Source organism: Heptranchias perlo, chromosome 16 (assembly GCF_035084215.1).
Source record: "Heptranchias perlo isolate sHepPer1 chromosome 16, sHepPer1.hap1, whole genome shotgun sequence".
NCBI lineage: Eukaryota > Metazoa > Chordata > Chondrichthyes > Hexanchiformes > Hexanchidae > Heptranchias > Heptranchias perlo.
This window is the reverse complement of record NC_090340.1, coordinates 20399179-20418827: the sequence shown is the minus strand read 5'-3', so window position 1 is coordinate 20418827 and position 19649 is coordinate 20399179. Positions and strand designations below refer to the sequence as shown.

General features: G+C 46.6%; 1 protein-coding gene across 1 annotated transcript in view; it reads left to right on the top strand.

Moving 5' to 3' along the window:
- Nucleotides 1-581: 581 nt before the first annotated feature.
- Nucleotides 582-19649, top strand: part of ldhd (lactate dehydrogenase D) — a 61389-nt gene continuing 42321 nt past the window's right edge. The window contains exons 1-3 of the mRNA XM_067997757.1: nt 582-758; nt 5673-5785; nt 11196-11337. Coding sequence (XP_067853858.1) covers nt 678-758; nt 5673-5785; nt 11196-11337 — 336 coding nt within the window. The 5' untranslated portion in view covers nt 582-677. The remainder of the gene's footprint in view (nt 759-5672; nt 5786-11195; nt 11338-19649) is intronic.

Genomic DNA, 19649 nt, shown 5'->3' with positions numbered 1-19649 from the left:
TGAGTAATTTAAATAAAGGAAGTTGGTGTGGAGAGTCCCAGGGGTTGTCTAAGTATTTTCAGGTTTCGAGAGCACTGAGGTTGAGAGGGAGGAAGAGCTGCATTTCTCTGGAAGGGATGGGGGGAGAGAAGGAGCTGCCGCTCCCCGGGTGTGGGCTGGGGGGGGAGAGAAGGAGCTGCCGCTCCCCGGGTGCGGGCTGGGTGGGGGGGGGGGGGGGGAGAAGGAGCTGCCGCTCCCCGGGTGTGGGCTGGGTGGGGGGGGGGGGGGGGAGAAGGAGCTGCCGCTCCCCGGGTGTGGGCTGGGTGGGGGGGGGGGGGGAGAAGGAGCTGCCGCTCCCCGGGTGCGGGCTGGGGGGGGGGGGGGGGGGAGAGAGGGAGCAGCCGCTCCCCGGGTGTGGGCTGGGGGGGGGGCGGGGGGAGAGAGGGAGCAGCCGCTCCCCGGGTGTGGGCTGGGGGGGGGGGGCGGGGGGAGAGAGGGAGCAGCCGCTCCCCGGGTGTGGGCTGGGGGGGGGGGGGGGGAGAAGGAGCAGCCGCTCCCCGGGTGTGGGCTGGGGGGGGGAGAGGGAGCTGCCGCTCCCCGGGTGCGGATGTCCCGCCAGAGGCGCTGCAGCCCGGCCCTGAGCCGCCGGGTGGATTGTAACCAGTTGCTGTGTATCTAACTGCACTGCGATCCGCTCCATGGCTCTGCACTGGCGCCTCCGCGGCTTCCCTGCTCTCAAATACATCACAAGCCGGAGAAACCACCGTCTTCAACCCAAGGTAAACAGGCTGGATGAGGATCACCGGGCGGGCTGGCCTGGCCTGACCCGGGACACCAGTACTGACGATCGTAGTGTTTCCAATTCAGTCCTGGCAATATTTAGCTGCATTTTCAGCAGTCGTTCACTCCCGTCTGCCTTAAACCCGATCACCGCAGCGAACGCTTTATTTCTGAGTGAAATTAACCAAATTGTTCCGAGTACAAACACTAAACCTCTATCGTCGCCCAGCTCCCTACACAGGTTTCTAATCAACTTAGATCCTGCAGATTTTAAAGTTACTGTTTTGTAATTAATGCAAATTTAATCGTTCCTGGTTGATTTTTTAAAACATATATCTTTCATTTATAATTAAAATCACAGTTTTTCCATTCCGACTTGGTGAGTGAAGGTGAAAGTAAAAGTACAGTTCAGCCCAAGTTAACTATTAACAGGCATCAACCTACACCAACCACCTTGGCAACTACCACTTGGGAAGGGTGCTTTAACATTACAAGTGTGGTCGCTGCAAAGTGTAAATGCAGGAATAGTCTGGAGTCAGAGCTGAAGCCAAGTGGAGTTAGACTTCCTGCTTTTAGAGTCAGTTCAGGTATTGATACCCAAGTTACACTGAGCGTTAGTTTGAAACCGAAACGCAAGTTGGATGTCAATCGGTTATTTTTAGATTTACTCATAAAACTAAAAAAAAGACTTGCATTTATTATAGGCCTTTCATGACCTCAGGATGTCCCAAAGCACTTTACAACCAATGAAGTATTTTTGAAGTGTAGTCACTGTTGTAATGTAGGAAATGCAGCAGCCAATTTGCACACAGCAAGATCCCACAAACAGCAATGTGTTAATGACCAGATAATCTGTTTTAGTGATGTTGGTTGAGGGAAAAATATTGGCCGGAACACCAGGGAGGACTCCCCTGCTCTTCTTCAAATAGTGCTATGGGATATTTTAGGCCCATCTGAGGGCAGACAGGGCCTCGACAATTCATCCAAAAAACAGCCCCTCCAACAGTGCAGCACTCCCTCAGTACTGCACTGGAGTGTCAGCCTAGGTTTTATGCTCAAGTCTGTGGAGTGGGAGTTGAACCCACAACCTTCTGACTCAGAGGCAAGAGTGCTACCCACTGAGCCACAGCTGATAGAAGTCAGATTAAAAACTAAACACGGTTCCCTATGTCTAAATGGGGTTGCAATCTAATGCAACTCATAAATATTACCCCTCACCACTAACAGCTCTCAGTATTGGTCATATTATAGTCAACTGTTGATTACCCCTTGATAAACTTGCAGTGACTCCACCATCATTGTTAAATTCTTCAAACAATTCACAATATAAAAATATTTTTAAAAATTAACCCAGAAGTAGATTCAAGTCCTTGGATTCATCTGACAGTTGCTATTTAATAAAATAAAGATGTGTGTAGGCCACTGATGAAAAAGTTACAGCTGCAGCTTATATATTGAGTGGCTAAGTGTTAGGAGTAATTGGAGAACTCCAGATTATTCTTCTGTATTTTTGCACTACCAGCATCGACCTCTCATGTACTAAAAGGAATCCTTTCAGTTACCCGGTGAGTAGCAGAAATACATAGACCACGAGAATCCCAGGTTCAACACCCAGTCAGTACTGATCTGTCTGATCTCAGTCAGGGGAACAGGAGCGAGGCTAGAATTGGTTTGTGTTCCCGGGGTAAGGGGGGGGGGGGTGGAATTAGCGGGATGAGGATAGGATCAAGTTCTGCTGTGATGCACCCCAAGACTGAACAGCCAGCCAACATTCACCATCAAGGTTCATACGTGAGTAATGGTCACCTGGGTGAGGGACCAATGAATCTGTACTTCAGTAGGGAATCAGTGCTGTCTGGTGAGGAGAGAGGAGAAAACTAGAAATTTAAAAAAATACAGAAGATAATTTTAGTCGCATGGCCTTGGTGATAAGTTTAGTCCCAAAGAATAGTCCCCTCATTATCTCCCCACCCCCAAATGTTTTTCAAATAACTTAGAAAAAACTGTCTTGTATACTTAATCCCTATTAATACATTTCCTGATTTTCATTATAAATTTCACATGCAAATAATGTCCTTAGTTGTATTATGTAATGTTGTGAATTCACATCAAATATTTCCATTATAATTATGGGACATGAACAATTGATACGTATGAATTTTATTTGTTGGCCATTTTAAAATTCTCCCATGTTTCTATATATTAAACATCTTAAAATTTCAACAGATCACACCTGCTATAAAATCCTAAATTATTCTCCTTTACTTTTATCACCACTTTAAATTTATTATCTGAATATATTGGTCGTTGTTTATTTTCCAGTTTTTTGCTTAAACGTCTCTGCATTTCATCCTTATCCTCTTGCTGATTTGGTCTGTGTCACTTCCTTATAATTCTTTCTGTGCTACATTTTCTTCTTTTGGTATTGTGTCTCCTTTAATTTTTTCTACTCGATTAGGTCTCAGTCTCCGTGCTTGTTTTCCAGTCTCTCTCAGCACTACCCTCACACAGGAGCTGGAAGAAAAGTGTGGAGCTGGAATCAGGGCCTACTAATAACAGCAGTCCTTGGCACAAATCCATGGTTTCCCCATGGTCCTAGTGCTCCACAGTTTTTTAATATTGTGATTAATTATATTTAATTGGGATCCATCAAGGCCTACACTCCCTTTAGAATTTTGAAGACACCTATCAGGTCACCCTTAATTCTCTTAGCTCCAGTGAAAAAGACCGCAGTCTTCCTTCATAACTGTAACTTCCTCATCCCTGGTAGCATCCTAGTGAATCCATGCTGTATATTTTCCATTGTTTTTATCTCTGTTCTATAATGGGATACTCAAAACTGCAGTTAATCCCACAACTTCAGCCTAACTAAGGTCTTGTACAAGTTCAACATTTCCTTCTTGTGTTCTATGCTTCTATATACTAAACCAAGGATTTCATTTTTCTATTTGATGGCCTTATCTACTCTATTTAAAATCTTACCATTCTAAGGGTTTTCCCATTTGTTATTGTTACTTCCTTGAACTGCATCTACCATATAAGCCGCCCACACTTTTAGCTTGTCTATCCCCTCCTGCAGTCCTCGTCACAATTTGCCATACTTCCCAATTTGTCATCGGCAAATTCAACATTGTTTCCTTGATTCCTAAGTCCAGATCATTTATGTATCTTGTAAGTTATAGCGGTCGCAACACAGACACCGGGAAACACTACTTGCCACATCTCTCCAGTCCGAGGAACTTCCCTATTACCCCGACCTTTTGCTTTCTACCCCTCCAACCATCTCTCTATCCACGTGGAACATTCCCCTTAATTCCATGTGACATTATCTTTACCATAAGTCTCTCATGTGGCACCTTATCAAATGCTTTTTGAAAATCCATATAAGTCACATTCACTGCATTTCCTTTATCCACTCAGATATTGCTTCAAAGAATTCACTAAGATTCATCAGGCTCGACCAGCCTGTTAGAAATCTTGTTGACTGGTCCTGATTACAGAAACAACAACAACTTGCATTTATATAGCGCCTTTAACTTAGTAAAATGTCCCAAGGTGCTTCACAGGAGCCTAATCAAACAGAATTTGACACCGCGCCACATAAGGAGATAATAGGACAGGTGACAAGAGGTAGATTTGAAGAGTGTCTTACAGGAGGAGAGAGAGGCGGAGAGGTTTAGGGAGGGAATTCCAGAGCTTAGGGCCTAGACAGCTGAAGGCACGGCCGCCAATGGCGGAGCGATGAAAATCAGGGAATGCACAAGAGGCAAGAATTGGAGGAGCTCTGATATATCTGAGGGTTGTAGGGCTGGAGGAGCTTACACAGATAGGGAGGGACGAGGCTGTGGAGAGATTTGAAAACAAGGATGAGAATTTTAAAATCGAGGTGTTCCTGGACCGGGAGCCAACGTAGGTCAGTGAGCACAGGGGGTGATGGATGAATGGGACTTGGTGCGAGTTAGGATACGGGCAGCAGAGTTTTGGATGAGTTCAAGTTTCTTTGGGGTAGTAGTGTCACATTCTCATTGTGCTTCATCAATGAATGTCCCCTCACCTTGCAGTCACCTTAGCTGTGACCCAATGTGTGTAACTAAAATGGAAGAGGGTCTTTACTCTCATGATTTCTGAAATCTAGATTCAGAAATTGTATCTTATCTCCAATTAGCACTTTGTCTATATTGAATTGGAAACATTAATTGGGGGGTGGGGGGCAGAGGGAGACTGAATGTATAATGCTGTGCTGCCTGAAATGATCCCTTTTATTTAGCAAATCCAAGTTTTTATACATCAGGGGATAGAATTAAAAACCTTTCTTCCTACAGTGGATTGTATCAAATTGAAAATCTGAAAATTACGCAGATAGAACTGTTACTTTGAAAGTTTTTATTTCTTCTCTAATTTAATTCCTTCTCCGGAAGGTGCTGGCCTGGGTTACGGCTCTACAGGTGCCAGTTGCCTTCCTATACCTTGACCGAGTTGCCATTCATCATCGTGAGCCCAGACGATGAGTCTCAACATGCTATTCGGCATGGGGAGCGGCACGGCTGTCCGTGATACAGACTTCACGAGCCACTGTATGGAATCACTAGTGGAAACTGTGGCTGATTTTTTTCCCCCTCTCTAGTCCAGGACACAGGAGTCGATTGTAGCTCTCCTACAGCTGCCATCAGCTAACTGAGCACGGACTGCAGATCAAATCAGTTCCACACTAGACAGTGCATTTAACAACCGTGCCATCAGAGGTATTTGTGATTTGAAGATGCAGAGAAAATTCCATCTATATATGTATATAAGGCAGACCTCATGAAAAGATATTGTGACTCAGTTGAGAAAAAAGTGTAAATAAAAACCAAACACTAATATTAATTATTTTTGGGTGAGGTGTGTTTAAATGTTTTGTTCTCACTCCTCAGAGGGAATTAAATAGTAATATTATTGATGCTCTGCAAGCAGCAACAGGAAGTGAAAATGTTTCAACGGCAACAGCAGTCCGGGAGCAGCATGGAAAAGATGAATCATACCATGAGTAAGAATTTTAGTTTTCATATTGGAGAATATTGTGGTTTTAGAGCTCCTCTAAAATCAATTTAATGGAATTTGTAACTGAGATCTTGCTTCATCCCTTTATGATGTTTGATGTTGACCTGCGATTCTGCCCCTGTAGACACTGTATAACACTCCACCTCCCAGGGAGATTATCTGGTGACCCCCCTCCCCAACTCAGAACAAACACGGATTAGTTGTACACAGAGAATTTCAACATATTACAATAATTTAATTTTTAAAAAATATTTCTTAAATATGGTCTGTATTAGACAGCAACAAAATTAATTATTCAAACATGCACCTTGTTAAAAAAAATTTTTTTTTCATTTTACTGTATTGAGAGGTTGCTCCTCAATTGTGTTCTAGAATAGAAAATTTACATTAAAGTTCCAAGAACAGGAAAAGTAAGATTCCCTCTGACAGGGGCTTCTGTATTTATGACATATATTTTATATCATAGGTGCCTTAGGATAGGTCCTATGACAGTGGTAAGGGTCGGGCAATAGATCGAGTCTCCCAACTCTGCCGTAAAGTGTGACAACAGGGAGTGTTTTCTGTTTAGGTCTTCCATTGACATGAAGGCGCAAGCTTTGCAGTGGCCATTAAATGACCCCGATGAAGTCAGCTTTTAGGTTCCAATCATTTAAGCCAATTGCTGCAAATAGATCAAGATGGTAAGAATGTTGGCTCTGGATGGCTGTTTGAATTAGGCAGATAGACCTTCCCCTATTCAAATCCAGCTCACACGGACTGGATAAAAGCTGCTTTTATCTTGCACCAAATCTGCACTATTGGCACCAGCTCCCAGTAACAATCCAAAAGTAAACTTGGTGGATTTCACTGAGGCAGATGACCAGGCAGACCTAGTAAAAATGAATTCTCTAGGTCGTATTTATCCCTCAACCAACATCACTCACCCAGATGATCTGGTCATTATTACATTGCTGTTCATGGGACCTTGCTGTGCGCAAATTGGCTGCCTCGTTTCCTACATTACAATAGTACTTCATTGGCTGTACAACACTTTGGGATGTCCTGAGGTTGTGAAAGACGCTATATAAATGCATTACTTCCTTCCTCCCTCTCTTCCCATAGCGAATTCTAGCAAGTTGTGTTCAGCTGCATGAGTGTGTCAGGAGCTGGTCTTAGAGCAGAACAGTAACTTAAAGCACCCTCTCGCTGACAGTTCTAGACGTCCTATGTGAAGTCAATCTGGGCACCCTCTCGCTGCCAGTTTTAGATGTCCAATGTGAAGTCAATCTGGGCACCCTCTCGCTGCCAGTTCTAGATGTCCAATGTGAAGTCAATCTGGGCACCCTCTCGCTGCCAGTTCTAGATGTCCAATGTGAAGTCAATCTGGGCACCCTCTCGCTGCCAGTTCTAGACGTCCTATGTGAAGTCAATCTGGGCACCCTCTCGCTGCCAGTTCTAGATGTCCAATGTGAAGTCAATCTGGGCACCCTCTCGCTGCCAGTTCTAGATGTCCAATGTGAAGTCAATCTGGGCACCCTCTCGCTGCCAGTTCTAGACGTCCTATGTGAAGTCAATCTGGGCACCCTCTCGCTGCCAGTTCTAGATGTCCAATGTGAAGTCAATCTGGGCACCCTCTCGCTGCCAGTTCTAGATGTCCAATGTGAAGTCAATCTGGGCACCCTCTCGCTGCCAGTTCTAGATGTCCAATGTGAAGTCAATCTGGGCACCCTCTCGCTGCCAGTTCTAGATATCCAATGTGAAGTCAATCTGGGCACCCTCTCGCTGCCAGTTCTAGATGTCCTATGTGAGTCAATCTGGGCACCCTCAGCCCAGTTCCTCATGGACGAACGTGTCCCCAGGTCAGCACAAAATTTGCATCCTCACTCAAAGAGGCTAAGTGGGAAATGGAAACACTCCCTCCAGTTCATTAGGAGAATGCTTTCCTGTATGTGGTGTTGACACGTTATTGAGGCAGGGTAAAGAAGCTTTACTTTGCATCTGACCAACTTACACTTGGCAACATGTATAAAAAACAGTCACCAGTAGACAGCTGCTTTATTGCTTCTGTTTACAAAATAATTTATTGTTGTAAAATGTTTACCCTGATACTGAGAAACCAATCTCTGCTTGGCATCATATATCGTTAATATGGTGTGAGATGGGCTGCCTGCCAAGAGGGCTTTTCACCACTAAAAATAAAAGACCTCCAGCTAACAAGTCAGTTCTCAGGAATCATAGCAGCTGTGGATGATCCTGAGAGCTCGGCTCAGGGCAGCCCAATTCCCCTGAGGGTCCTAAAACATGCATTAGGGTCCTCAATAGGATATGCAAGGGGCCTAACACCTGTTTTAGGCACCCACCTCGGACGTCTGAAAAATGACCCGCCCCAATTTCGGATTGGATCTTTTTCAGGCATCCCTGGGGCGCAGGATGTTAGTCCCCGAAATTGGGCCTCGTTGCGCCCGTCTTACGGCCATCAGTTCTATTTCTACCACTATATCTTCAGGATCATCCTTATAGATTAAAGATTGTATCAACAACCGTGCACTTGTATCACACTTTTAACGTAGAAAAACATCCCACAGCACTTCACAGAGATGTAGGGCTCGATTTTCACACCCCAGATCGGGTGCGTTTGTGTCGGGGATTCCCAGGGCGTGTCCGGAGCCCGGCTCCAACCCACCCACTTCCGGGTTCCCCAGTGACGCGCTGACATGCGCGCGCAGCCCCCGCATGTGGGACTCCCGCCGGCAATTAATGCCAGCGGGGTGCCACTTAAAGTAATTAAACAGGTACTTCAGGTCGTTTACAGACCTGACTGACCTGATATTTTAGGAGGGCTGGGATTTTCAAGTCAACTGGGACTGTTTCCCGTACTTGGGGAAACACTCCCAGTTGAAATGGACGTGTTGCAGCCATCAGCCTGTGGCAGCTGCAAAGGCCCATTTGACAGGTGGTGTGGGGGGACACCCTCACTCATTGCAGGAGGCCACTTTGACACTTTGGACAAAGTTTGGCCTCCACCACCCTCCTACTAACAATAAAATTCACCAACTTGCACACTTACCCCGGGGTCCAGACACATGTACCTACCTTGCGGACCCCCTCAGATGTATATCTTCCGGATGGGGGCCGCCGTAGCTGCAGTCATGACCTCCTCGGAGGGCGAACAGCATCACCAGCCTCGCCGGCCACGCCATCCACCTCTGACACGTGGAGCTCCACAACACAGTGCTGTGAAACATCCACCTGCACAGCAGGAGGGAGGGCAACCGCACAGAGAGATGCGTCGCAGAAGGCACTACCCTCGCCACAGGCTCTACAGACCGAGGCTCAGCTTCCTGGACCTCTCTGAGCAGCAGTGCACACGAAGGCTCAGAGTCACTCGACATGTAGTCGTGGACATCTGCAGCCTCCTTCATGCCGAGCTGCTCCCGGCTGGCCCGAGCACCATCTTCTTACCTGTTGCTGTCAAAGTCACCACTGCCCTCAACAACTTCTCCTTCGCATCCTTCCAGGGTGCCAACGAGGACATCACCGTCGTCTCTCAGTCGTCTGCACAAAAGAGCCCTGCAAATACACCTACACCCACCCTGCAGTGACACAATGGGTGGCATCAGTTGTGGGTCTTCATTGTGATCCTCAGGAAAGGGCATTATTGCACAAACCAGACAAGATTCACAAAGACGTGGCAGTAGTGGTGCCAATATAATATGTAATGTGAGTTGATCAGAAATGAAATATAAGTAAAAACCATGACAAACCCTCAAACACCCTTGTGCATCCCCTTCATGCTCACGACACGTTTGCCTTACGCTTCCTACTGCACATATGTGCTGCATGCCCTGTGGCTGCAGCACAGGTAGTGGCAGGTTGAGTGAGGCTGACTGTGAAAGAGATGCATGAGAGGGTGAGTATGAGATAGAGCCATGAGATTGTATGAGGATTGGGTTGAGTGGTAGTGGTGGGGTGAGTACTGGCGAGGTGAGTAAGTGCAGGTAAGATGAGGATGAGGTTTGAGTGGGTATGAGGGGTGATGTGACAGAGTAGTGTTGGCAGTGCAGAAGGAGATGTGGGGTGAGGGCGGTGATGTGGCAGACGGAGTGTAGGGGAATGAGTAAGTGTACTCACTTTGGCTGACCTACTTAGGTCATTGCAGCGCCTCCTGCACTGTATTTTTTAAAAAATTTTTTATTCGTTCACGGGATGTGGGCATCGCTGGCAAGGCCGGCATTTATTGCCCATCCCTAATTGCCCTTGAGAAGGTGGTGGTGAGCCGCCTTCTTGAACCGCTGCAGTCCGTGTGGTGACGGTTCTCCCACAGTGCTGTTAGGAAGGGAGTTCCAGGATTTTGACCCAGCGACAATGAAGGAACGGCGATATATTTCCAAGTCGGGATGGTGTGTGACTTGGAGGGGAACGTGCAGGTGGTGTTGTTCCCATGCGCCTGCTGCCCTTGTCCTTCTAGGTGGTAGAGGTCGCGGGTTTGGGAGGTGCTGTCGAAGAAGCCTTGGCGAGTTGCTGCAGTGCATCCTGTGGATGGTGCACACTGCAGCCACAGTGCGCCAGTGGTGAAGGGAGTGAATGTTTAGGGTGGTGGATGGGGTGCCAATCAAGCGGGCTGCTTTATCTTGGATGCAGGTGGGCGATATGTTGGTGGTGCAGGTGACCTCCTCTGCCACCTCGAGCCAGGCCTTCTTGATGGCAGAGGCAGGCCACTTTCTCCCGCCTGCCGGGGGGAAGATCTCTGTCCTCCCCCTCCTCCTCACCCCATCCAATGATACCTGGAGTGAGGCAACATTAAACCTGGGAGCAGTCTTCCCCCTGGGCTGTTGTAATTTTGCCTATTTTCTGCAGCATCAGTCAGTGGAGGACTGCCCCTTTAACTAGCCCGCTGCGGAGCTTTCCAGCGGGAAACCCGGAAGCAAAGGTAAGTACCTTCAATCAAGCTGCAATCGCGTGCGGAGCACCCTGATTTCACTTGGTGCGTTACCCACGCGCCCAGTCGACCCCCTGCTATCAACTCCTAATATCGGGCCCATAATCAGACAAAAATGGACGCTGAGCCAAAGAAAGGAGATATTAGGGGATGTGACCAAAAGCTTATTCGGAGTGGTGGGCTTTTAGGAGGATCTTAAAGGAGGAGAGGGAAGTAGAGAGGTGAAGGAGTTTAGGGAGGGAATTCCAGAGCGTGGGGTCCAGACGGTTGATTGTGTTCTGTAATATCAATACTGGGTCTAATCGCAGACTAAGGACATGTTATCTGCTTGTGTTTCTTAAAGCAAAATTCATATGTTGCCTCTTTAAATTGAATAGCTATCAACATCAGTGGATATATGTAGATACCTTTGATTTATGTGCTAAGTACTTACAGTATTGATCTGAAGAATCCCGTGCATAATCTATTCTATTTAAAGGTGCAAACCTCCAGATGCAGTGGTGTGGCCACAGAATGTGGAGCAGGTCAGCAGATTGGCTCAAATCTGTTTCGAGAACAATATTCCCGTCATCCCTTTTGGTACAAGCACGGGGCTGGAAGGCGGAGTCCTTGCCATGAGGGTAGGTGCAGGTATATTGTTTTACAAAAATAATCAGTCAGTTTTCTTACCCCTCTTTCGGTTACAGGGTTGCCCATTAAACCTTGACGTGCGATTATTTTGATTGGTAAACATTAACTGTAGAAGTAAAAGTAGAATTTCACCATAGAACTCCGCAGGACCATTATCTCCATCATCTATCCTCACTTGTTGAATTGTATGTTTTGCTTCAAATTCCAATAGTTGTAACCATTGATGGGTACAGTAGTGTAGTGATGATGTTCACCGTTCCCTGTAACCTGCACGTGTGCGCAACGGCACAGCAGTCCGTTGAGTGCCGCGCACTTTGGCACTCCGTCCGTGCACGGCCAGGATAAAAAGCATGGTCAGAAGGCTCGAGAGTGGAGAGGAGCGAGAGGATAAAAAGTGTGGTCAGCAGACGGCCCGAGAGAGGAGAGGAGTGAGAGGATAAAAAGCATGGTCAGCAGACGGCCCGAGAGCGGAGAGGAGCGAGAGGATAAAAAGTGTGGTCAGCAGAAGGCCCGAGAGCGGAGAGGAGCGAGTGGATAAAAAGCATGGTCAGCAGACGGCCCGAGAGCGGAGAGGAGCGAGAGGATAAAAAGTGTGGTCAGCAGAAGGCCCGAGAGCGGAGAGGAGCGAGAGGATAAAAAGTGTGGTCAGCAGAAGGCCCGAGAGCGGAGAGGAGCGAGAGGATAAAAAGTGTGGTCAGCAGAAGGCCCGAGAGCGGAGAGGAGCGAGAGGATAAAAAGTGTGGTCAGCAGACGGCCCGAGAGAGGGGAGGAGCGAGAGGATAAAAAGTGTGGTCAGCAGAAGGCCCGAGAGCGGAGAGGAGCGAGAGGATAAAAAGTGTGGTCAGCAGACGGCCCGAGAGAGGGGAGGAGCGAGAGGATAAAAAGTGTGGTCAGCAGAAGGCCCGAGAGCGGAGAGAAGCAAGAGGATAAAAAGCGTGGTCAGAAGGCTCGAGAGAGGGGAGGAGTGAGAGGATAAAAAGTGTGGTCAGCAGAAGGCCCGAGAGAGGGGAGGAGCGAGAGGATAAAAAGTGTGGTCAGCAGAAGGCCCGAGAGCGGAGAGGAGCGAGAGGATAAAAAGTGTGGTCAGCAGAAGGCCCGAGAGCGGAGAGGAGCGAGAGGATAAAAAGTGTGGTCTGGGGAGGGCCCGATAGAGGGGAGGAGTGAGAGGAGTGAGGGGAGCGAGAGGAGTGAGAGGAACAGGAGGAGAGGGAGGAGAGGGTACCCGCGGTTTTTACACAGTTGGCGTCAACTCACACAGGCAGAAATTGAAAGAGTGACATCACAGGTCAGCAGGTAGGTGAGTGTCACTTTTTTTTCTGTGTCTAAGTCAGGGCAGGGGTTTAACTAAGAGCTTAAATCAATAACTTAAACTAGATAAATTAATTAGTTAATAAAACCAAAATATGGGGAAATGTGAGGTTATTCACTTTGGTAGGAAGAATAGAAAAACCGTATTTTTTTAAATGGTGAGAAACTATTAAATGTTGGTGTTCAGAGAGATTTGGGTGTCCTTGTACAAGAAACAAAAGGTTAGCATGCAGGTACAGCAGGCAGTAAGGAAGGCAGATGTTGGCCTTTATTGCAATGGGGTTGGAGTACAAGAGTAAGGAAGTCTTACTACAGTTGCACAGGGATTTGGTGATTCCTCACCTGGAGTACTGTGTACAGTTTTGGTCTCCTTACCTAAGGAAGGATATACTTGCCTTAGAGGCGGTTCAACAAAGATTCACTAGATTGACTCCTGGGATGAGAGGATTGTTCTATGAGGCAAGGTTGAGTAGAATGGGCCAATACTCTCTGGAGTTTAGAAGAATGAGAGGTGATTTCATTGAAACATATAAAATTCTGAGCGGGCTTGACAGGGTAGATGCTGAGAGGTTGTTTCCCCTGGCTTGAGAGTCTAGAACTAGGGAGCTTAATCACAGGATAAGGAGTAGAGAAGGAAAATTGGACAAAATATATAAACACTGGAAGAGAGGGAGAGACAGAAGAGAAAAATATCCGAACCAGAGACAGTCACCCTCTTCTCCACCATCATCTGGCCTGTCATCTACAGAGTCTGGATCTCAATCAGGATGGCCCCATTCCTCTGGTGACAGTGTTTACTTCTGAAATTTCTATAACCAGTTTTATTTCATTAAAAATCCTTGACAGCTCGCCTTGTTACAATTATCCATTATTTTGCACATTTGTTCTTTGTTATATGCCCTGAATAATATTTTCTAAAAAGATCTTCTATTCAAAGTTGTGATTTTTCTTTTACGGTGACGCACACAGCCTTTATATCGGTGCACAAACCCAAATGGCCGAAAAAAATTAGAGGGAATATTGGTTATGTTACTGGACTAGTAATCCAGAGAATGTGAGTTCAAATCCAACCATGGCTGTTTGAAAATTGTAATGCAGTTTAAAAATATCTGGAGATAAAATAAAAAGCTGGTATCAGTAAAAGTGACCATGAAGCCATGAACAACTAGTTGGGTTTTTACAACAATCAGACACGAGGGGCCGAATGACCATTGGTGCCGTAAATTTTTCTGGTTTTTTTCTATGTTTAGTTCACTAATGCCCTTTATGGAAGAAAATCTGCCATCCTTACCCAGTCTGGCCTATATGTGACTCCAGTCCCACACCAATGTTACCTGCCGAGTTTCCTACATTACAAAGTGACTACACTTCAAAAATACTTCATTGGCTGTAAAGAACTTTGGGTCATCCTGAGGTTGTGAAAGGCACTATATAAATGCAAGTTTATCTTTTTTATCCCAGATCTTCCAGGCTTTAGATCAACACATTGCAGTGTTGGGTAAATGATGATTTGTACATAAGTGTGGCATTTTGCCTGCTACAACTGTTCCTTCCAAACAATGTGCACAATTTATCTTGCTACAGAATTTACTTAACTTCACAAAGGAAGTGCCAACCACAGGGATAGTTTCTAAGTGCAATTCTCTGAATATTCTTCCCAAAGTAATCCAAGCAAATCTTTGACAATTCAAGCTGACGTTTCATCACTGGGTTCCTGTACCAGAATATTTTACCCGTGTTTGTACGTTCAGTGGTGTCGATGCTGCAGTTAGTGCACTTCAGACTCAAGATTACCCTGGACAATGAGCATGAAGCAAAATATCTTCCAGGACCAAGATGATGTGTCAGGATTTGGGCAGGTTGAATACATTACGGTATTTATTTACAAAGTACTGTTGAGTTATTGAGGGTGACATGCTGTACAATTCTGTGTGTGTTTTTGCCCGTATGTTTCTGTTGTGATGATGTGTGGAGGACGTTAAGTGGGGCGTTGCCCATTTCCCAGAGCTCAGACGATTTTTCATTCGTTTGAAGCTGATCCAATGAGTTGGGAGCCAAGTGATTCAGTGAGCGATTGATGTCGGAGAGCAGAGACTGTTCTCAATAGTGAGACGTGAGAAATGTGGATTAGGACGTGTTTCTGTTTTCAGACGCATTCTGTATACTGTACTACTAGCTGAAGTCAAATTAGTGCCTAATTTAAACAGATACGGTCTGTTCTTGCACCCGGATTCGTAACGGTGTGGTGGGTTACTGGAATGCTGTTTGGTTTGAAAAGAAGCTCCAGTTGTAACACATTAGGACTCTATAGAGTTGTTACTGAATTCCTTCTAGGGCTCATAATACCAACTTCTTTCTAGAAACAATTACATCTCCTGCCTGCATTTGTGCATAGGCTTGTGTGTGTCAAGAGTACATGCTGTATGGACCAAGGACTGATGGTTGTATGGACCAAGGACTGATGGCTGTATGGACCAAGGACTGATGGCTGTATGGACCCAAGACTGATGGCTGTGGGACCCAGGACTGATGGCTGTATGGACCAAGGACTGATGGCTGTATGGACCCAAGACTGATGGCTGTATGGACCAAGGACTGATGGCTGTATGGACCAAGGACTGATGGCTGTATGGACCCAAGACTGATGGCTGTGGGACCCAGGACTGATGGCTGTATGGACCCAGGACTGATGGCTGTATGGACCAAGGACTGATGGCTGTATGGACCAAGGACCGATGGCTGTATGGACCCAGGACTGATGGCTGTATGGACCCAGGACTGATGGCTGTATGGACCCAGGACTGATGGCTGTATGGACCCAGGACTGATGGCTGTATGGACCCAGGGCTGATGGCTGTATGGACCCAGGACTGATGGCTGTATGGACCCAGGGCTGATGGCTGTATGGACCCAGGACTGATGGCTGTGGGACCCAGGACTGATGGCTGTATGGACCCAGGACTGATGGCTGTATGGACCCAAGACTGATGGCTGTATGGACCCAGGACTGATGGCTGTATGGACCCAGGACTGATGGCTGTATGGACCCAGAACTGATGGCTGTATGGACCCAAGACTGATGGCTGTATGGACCCAGAACTGATGGCTGTATGGACCCAAGACTGATGGCTGTATGGACCCAAGACTGATGGCTGTATGGACCCAGGACTGATGGCTGTATGGACCCAGGACTGATGGCTGTATGGACCCAAGACTGATGGCTGTGGGACCCAGGACTGATGGCTGTATGGACCAAGGACTGATGGCTGTATGGACCCAGGACTGATGGCTGTATGGACCCAGGACTGATGGCTGTATGGACCCAGGACTGATGGCTGTATGGACCCAGAACTGATGGCTGTATGGACCCAAGACTGATGGCTGTATGGACCCAGAACTGATGGCTGTATGGACCCAAGACTGATGGCTGTATGGACCCAGAACTGATGGCTGTATGGACCCAAGACTGATGGCTGTATGGACCCAGAACTGATGGCTGTATGGACCCAGGACTGATGGCTGTATGGACCCAAGACTGATGGCTGTATGGACCCAGAACTGATGGCTGTATGGACCCAGGGCTGATGGCTGTATGGACCCAAGACTGATGGCTGTGGGACCCAGGACTGATGGCTGTATGGACCCAGGACTGATGGCTGTATGGACCCAGGACTGATGGCTGTATGGACCCAGGACTGATGGCTGTATGGACCCAGGACTGATGGCTGTATGGACCCAGAACTGATGGCTGTATGGACCCAAGACTGATGGCTGTATGGACCCAGAACTGATGGCTGTATGGACCCAAGACTGATGGCTGTATGGACCCAAGACTGATGGCTGTATGGACCCAGGACTGATGGCTGTATGGACCCAGGACTGATGGCTGTATGGACCCAAGACTGATGGCTGTATGGACCCAGGACTGATGGCTGTATGGACCCAGGACTGATGGCTGTATGGACCCAGGACTGATGGCTGTATGGACCCAGGACTGATGGCTGTATGGACCCAGAACTGATGGCTGTATGGACCCAAGACTGATGGCTGTATGGACCCAAGACTGATGGCTGTATGGACCCAGGACTGATGGCTGTATGGACCCAGGACTGATGGCTGTATGGACCCAAGACTGATGGCTGTGGGACCCAGGACTGATGGCTGTATGGACCAAGGACTGATGGCTGTATGGACCCAGGACTGATGGCTGTATGGACCCAGGACTGATGGCTGTATGGACCCAGGACTGATGGCTGTATGGACCCAGAACTGATGGCTGTATGGACCCAAGACTGATGGCTGTATGGACCCAGAACTGATGGCTGTATGGACCCAAGACTGATGGCTGTATGGACCCAGAACTGATGGCTGTATGGACCCAAGACTGATGGCTGTATGGACCCAGAACTGATGGCTGTATGGACCCAGGACTGATGGCTGTATGGACCCAAGACTGATGGCTGTATGGACCCAGAACTGATGGCTGTATGTACCCAGGGCTGATGGCTGTATGGACCCAAGACTGATGGCTGTGGGACCCAGGACTGATGGCTGTATGGACCCAGGACTGATGACTTTGGGACCCAGGACTGATGGCTGTATGGACCCAGGACTGATGGCTGTATGGACCCAAGACTGATGGCTGTATGGACCCAAGACTGATGGCTGTATGGACCCAAGACTGATGGCTGTGGGACCCAGGACTGATGGCTGTATGGACCCAGGACTGATGGCTCTATGGACCCAGGACTGATGGCTGTGGGACCCAGGACTGATGACTATATGGACCCAGGACTGATGGTTGTATGGACCCAGGACTGATGGCTGTATGGACCCAGGACTGATGGCTGTGGGACCAGCTGATAAGATCAGAGTTGTTGAGGCATCCGGAGCAATTAGTTGTCTGCATGTTCAATGCCTGGTTTAGACACAGGGCGCCTACAGACAGTGCCCCACAAGGACATAAAATGTATTTACCCATGCAATAATAATTACAACTTTATATTAAATGCAAAGCTAAAACAAAGTTAAAAGTATTGTGTTGCACTATGTAATTAATATAAAAGTGCTGTATAAGTATATACTGGTGAAGAGGCTTTCTGATAGGGATTTAGCATGAATTAACCAAGAACACACTGAATGATCTGATACTAGTACATTAAATGCTCCACTGAATCCGGGACTGCAATCGGAAGACAAGCTTCCCACACAACCTTAAATTTAGAATTGATAACATTCATCTAGTCCTAAGGCGTCATGTACTGAATTAGATCGACTTGTTGGATTCGGTTCCACAATCAAGTGAACCCTCAGTGGACCCGTGCAGGTTGTATATTAGGTGGCACGACAACAGTCTGATGCTGAGAAGCACATGGTTCCTAATTCGAAGCCACTTCCCTGCTAATTGGAAATGTTAGGCTTAACCGTTGAACAGCTCCAGGGAATTCCTCTGTCCCTTAACTGGACATAGGGCCTCTATCCGTGCTGTATGACTCTATGACTCTATGACATTTTCTCTTTTTAAAAAAAGATTTCAGCTCATGTACCGTGTCACTGAAAAATGACCCATTACAGTAATAATGTTAGGAGCAGCTTTATTATGATATAGACTTCAAAAAAAGTTTTAAAAACCCTTGCTAATCTTTTCCCCCCTATTCTCACTGCCTTCCATTTTCCAGTTTTTAGCTTTTATTTTTTCCTTCTATTTATTTTATTATACATAATTTCTTAATTCATTTTTATAACCTAAACGTACCCTTTTTTTAACCATTCTAGACCTGGTCGCAAATCTCTTACATTTGGTCCCAGAAATGGTTATAGTCTGTGTTAAAACAGGCCAATAAAATATTTCACATAGCCTGTGTAGCTGTTAACATTGCATGGTAAAAATTATTTCATGTGTATGCACATAGGAATAGAAGTAGACTATTCACCCCTCAAGCCATGGATGATCTGTACCTCAACCCCATTTAGCCACCGTTGCTCCCTATCCCTCGATACCCTTACCTATCAGAAATCCATCCATCTCAGTCTTGAATGTTTCAATTGACCCAGCATCCACATCCTTTTGGGGAGAGAGTCCCAGATTTCCACTACCCTTTGTGTGAAAAAATACTTCCTGATTCCTAACTGGCCTTGCTCTAATTTTAAGATTGTTCCCCCTTGTTCTGGATTCCCCCACCAGAGGAAATTGTTTCTCTGTATCGACTCTTTGAAATCCCTTATCATTTTAAACACCTCGATACACCCTGTAACCTTGTAAACTCAAGGGAATGCAAGCCAAGTTTATTCAACCTGAGATCATAATTTAACTCCTTAAGCCCCGATATCATTCTGGTGAATCTGCACTGTACCCCGTCCAAGGCCGATGTATCTTTCCTAAACTGAACGCAGTACTCCAGCTGGGGTCTGACCAAGGCTCTGTACAACTGAAGCATCACTTCCACACTTGAGATGAAAGCCAGCAATCCATTAGCCTTTTTGATTGCATTTTGTACCTGTGTGCTAGCTTTTAGTGACCTGTGCACATGGATACCCAAATCTCTTTGCTTCATAAAGTCAAGTTAACAACTTCTTTCCCTAGAGGCACTGGGAGTTGAAAGCAAAACAATCAGCTCTGTGCCGGCCCTCAGCACCAGTGAGTGCTCTGTAACCATAGCAACTCACTCTGACTTGGTCTCCCCTCTCTTTAAATTATTGACTAAACTGATCCCTTCTGTCCTTCACACAAACTCAATTATATTCAAATGAATAAGATCATTCTCTTGCTTTCCTGGTTATGGGTCTATAAATTACTGAATAAAATACAACCTGTTTGTCCTTCATGTGGAGTTCACTGAATGAAAATAAAATGGAATGATACACACTTCACAATCCCACACACACTCCTTCACTGTAAAAGCTTCCAGAACTACCTGGTGACTTCATGTACTTTGTAATGATGACTTCCACCAATCATTCTGGGTGTTGCTTGCTGTTATAGAACTCCACTTTG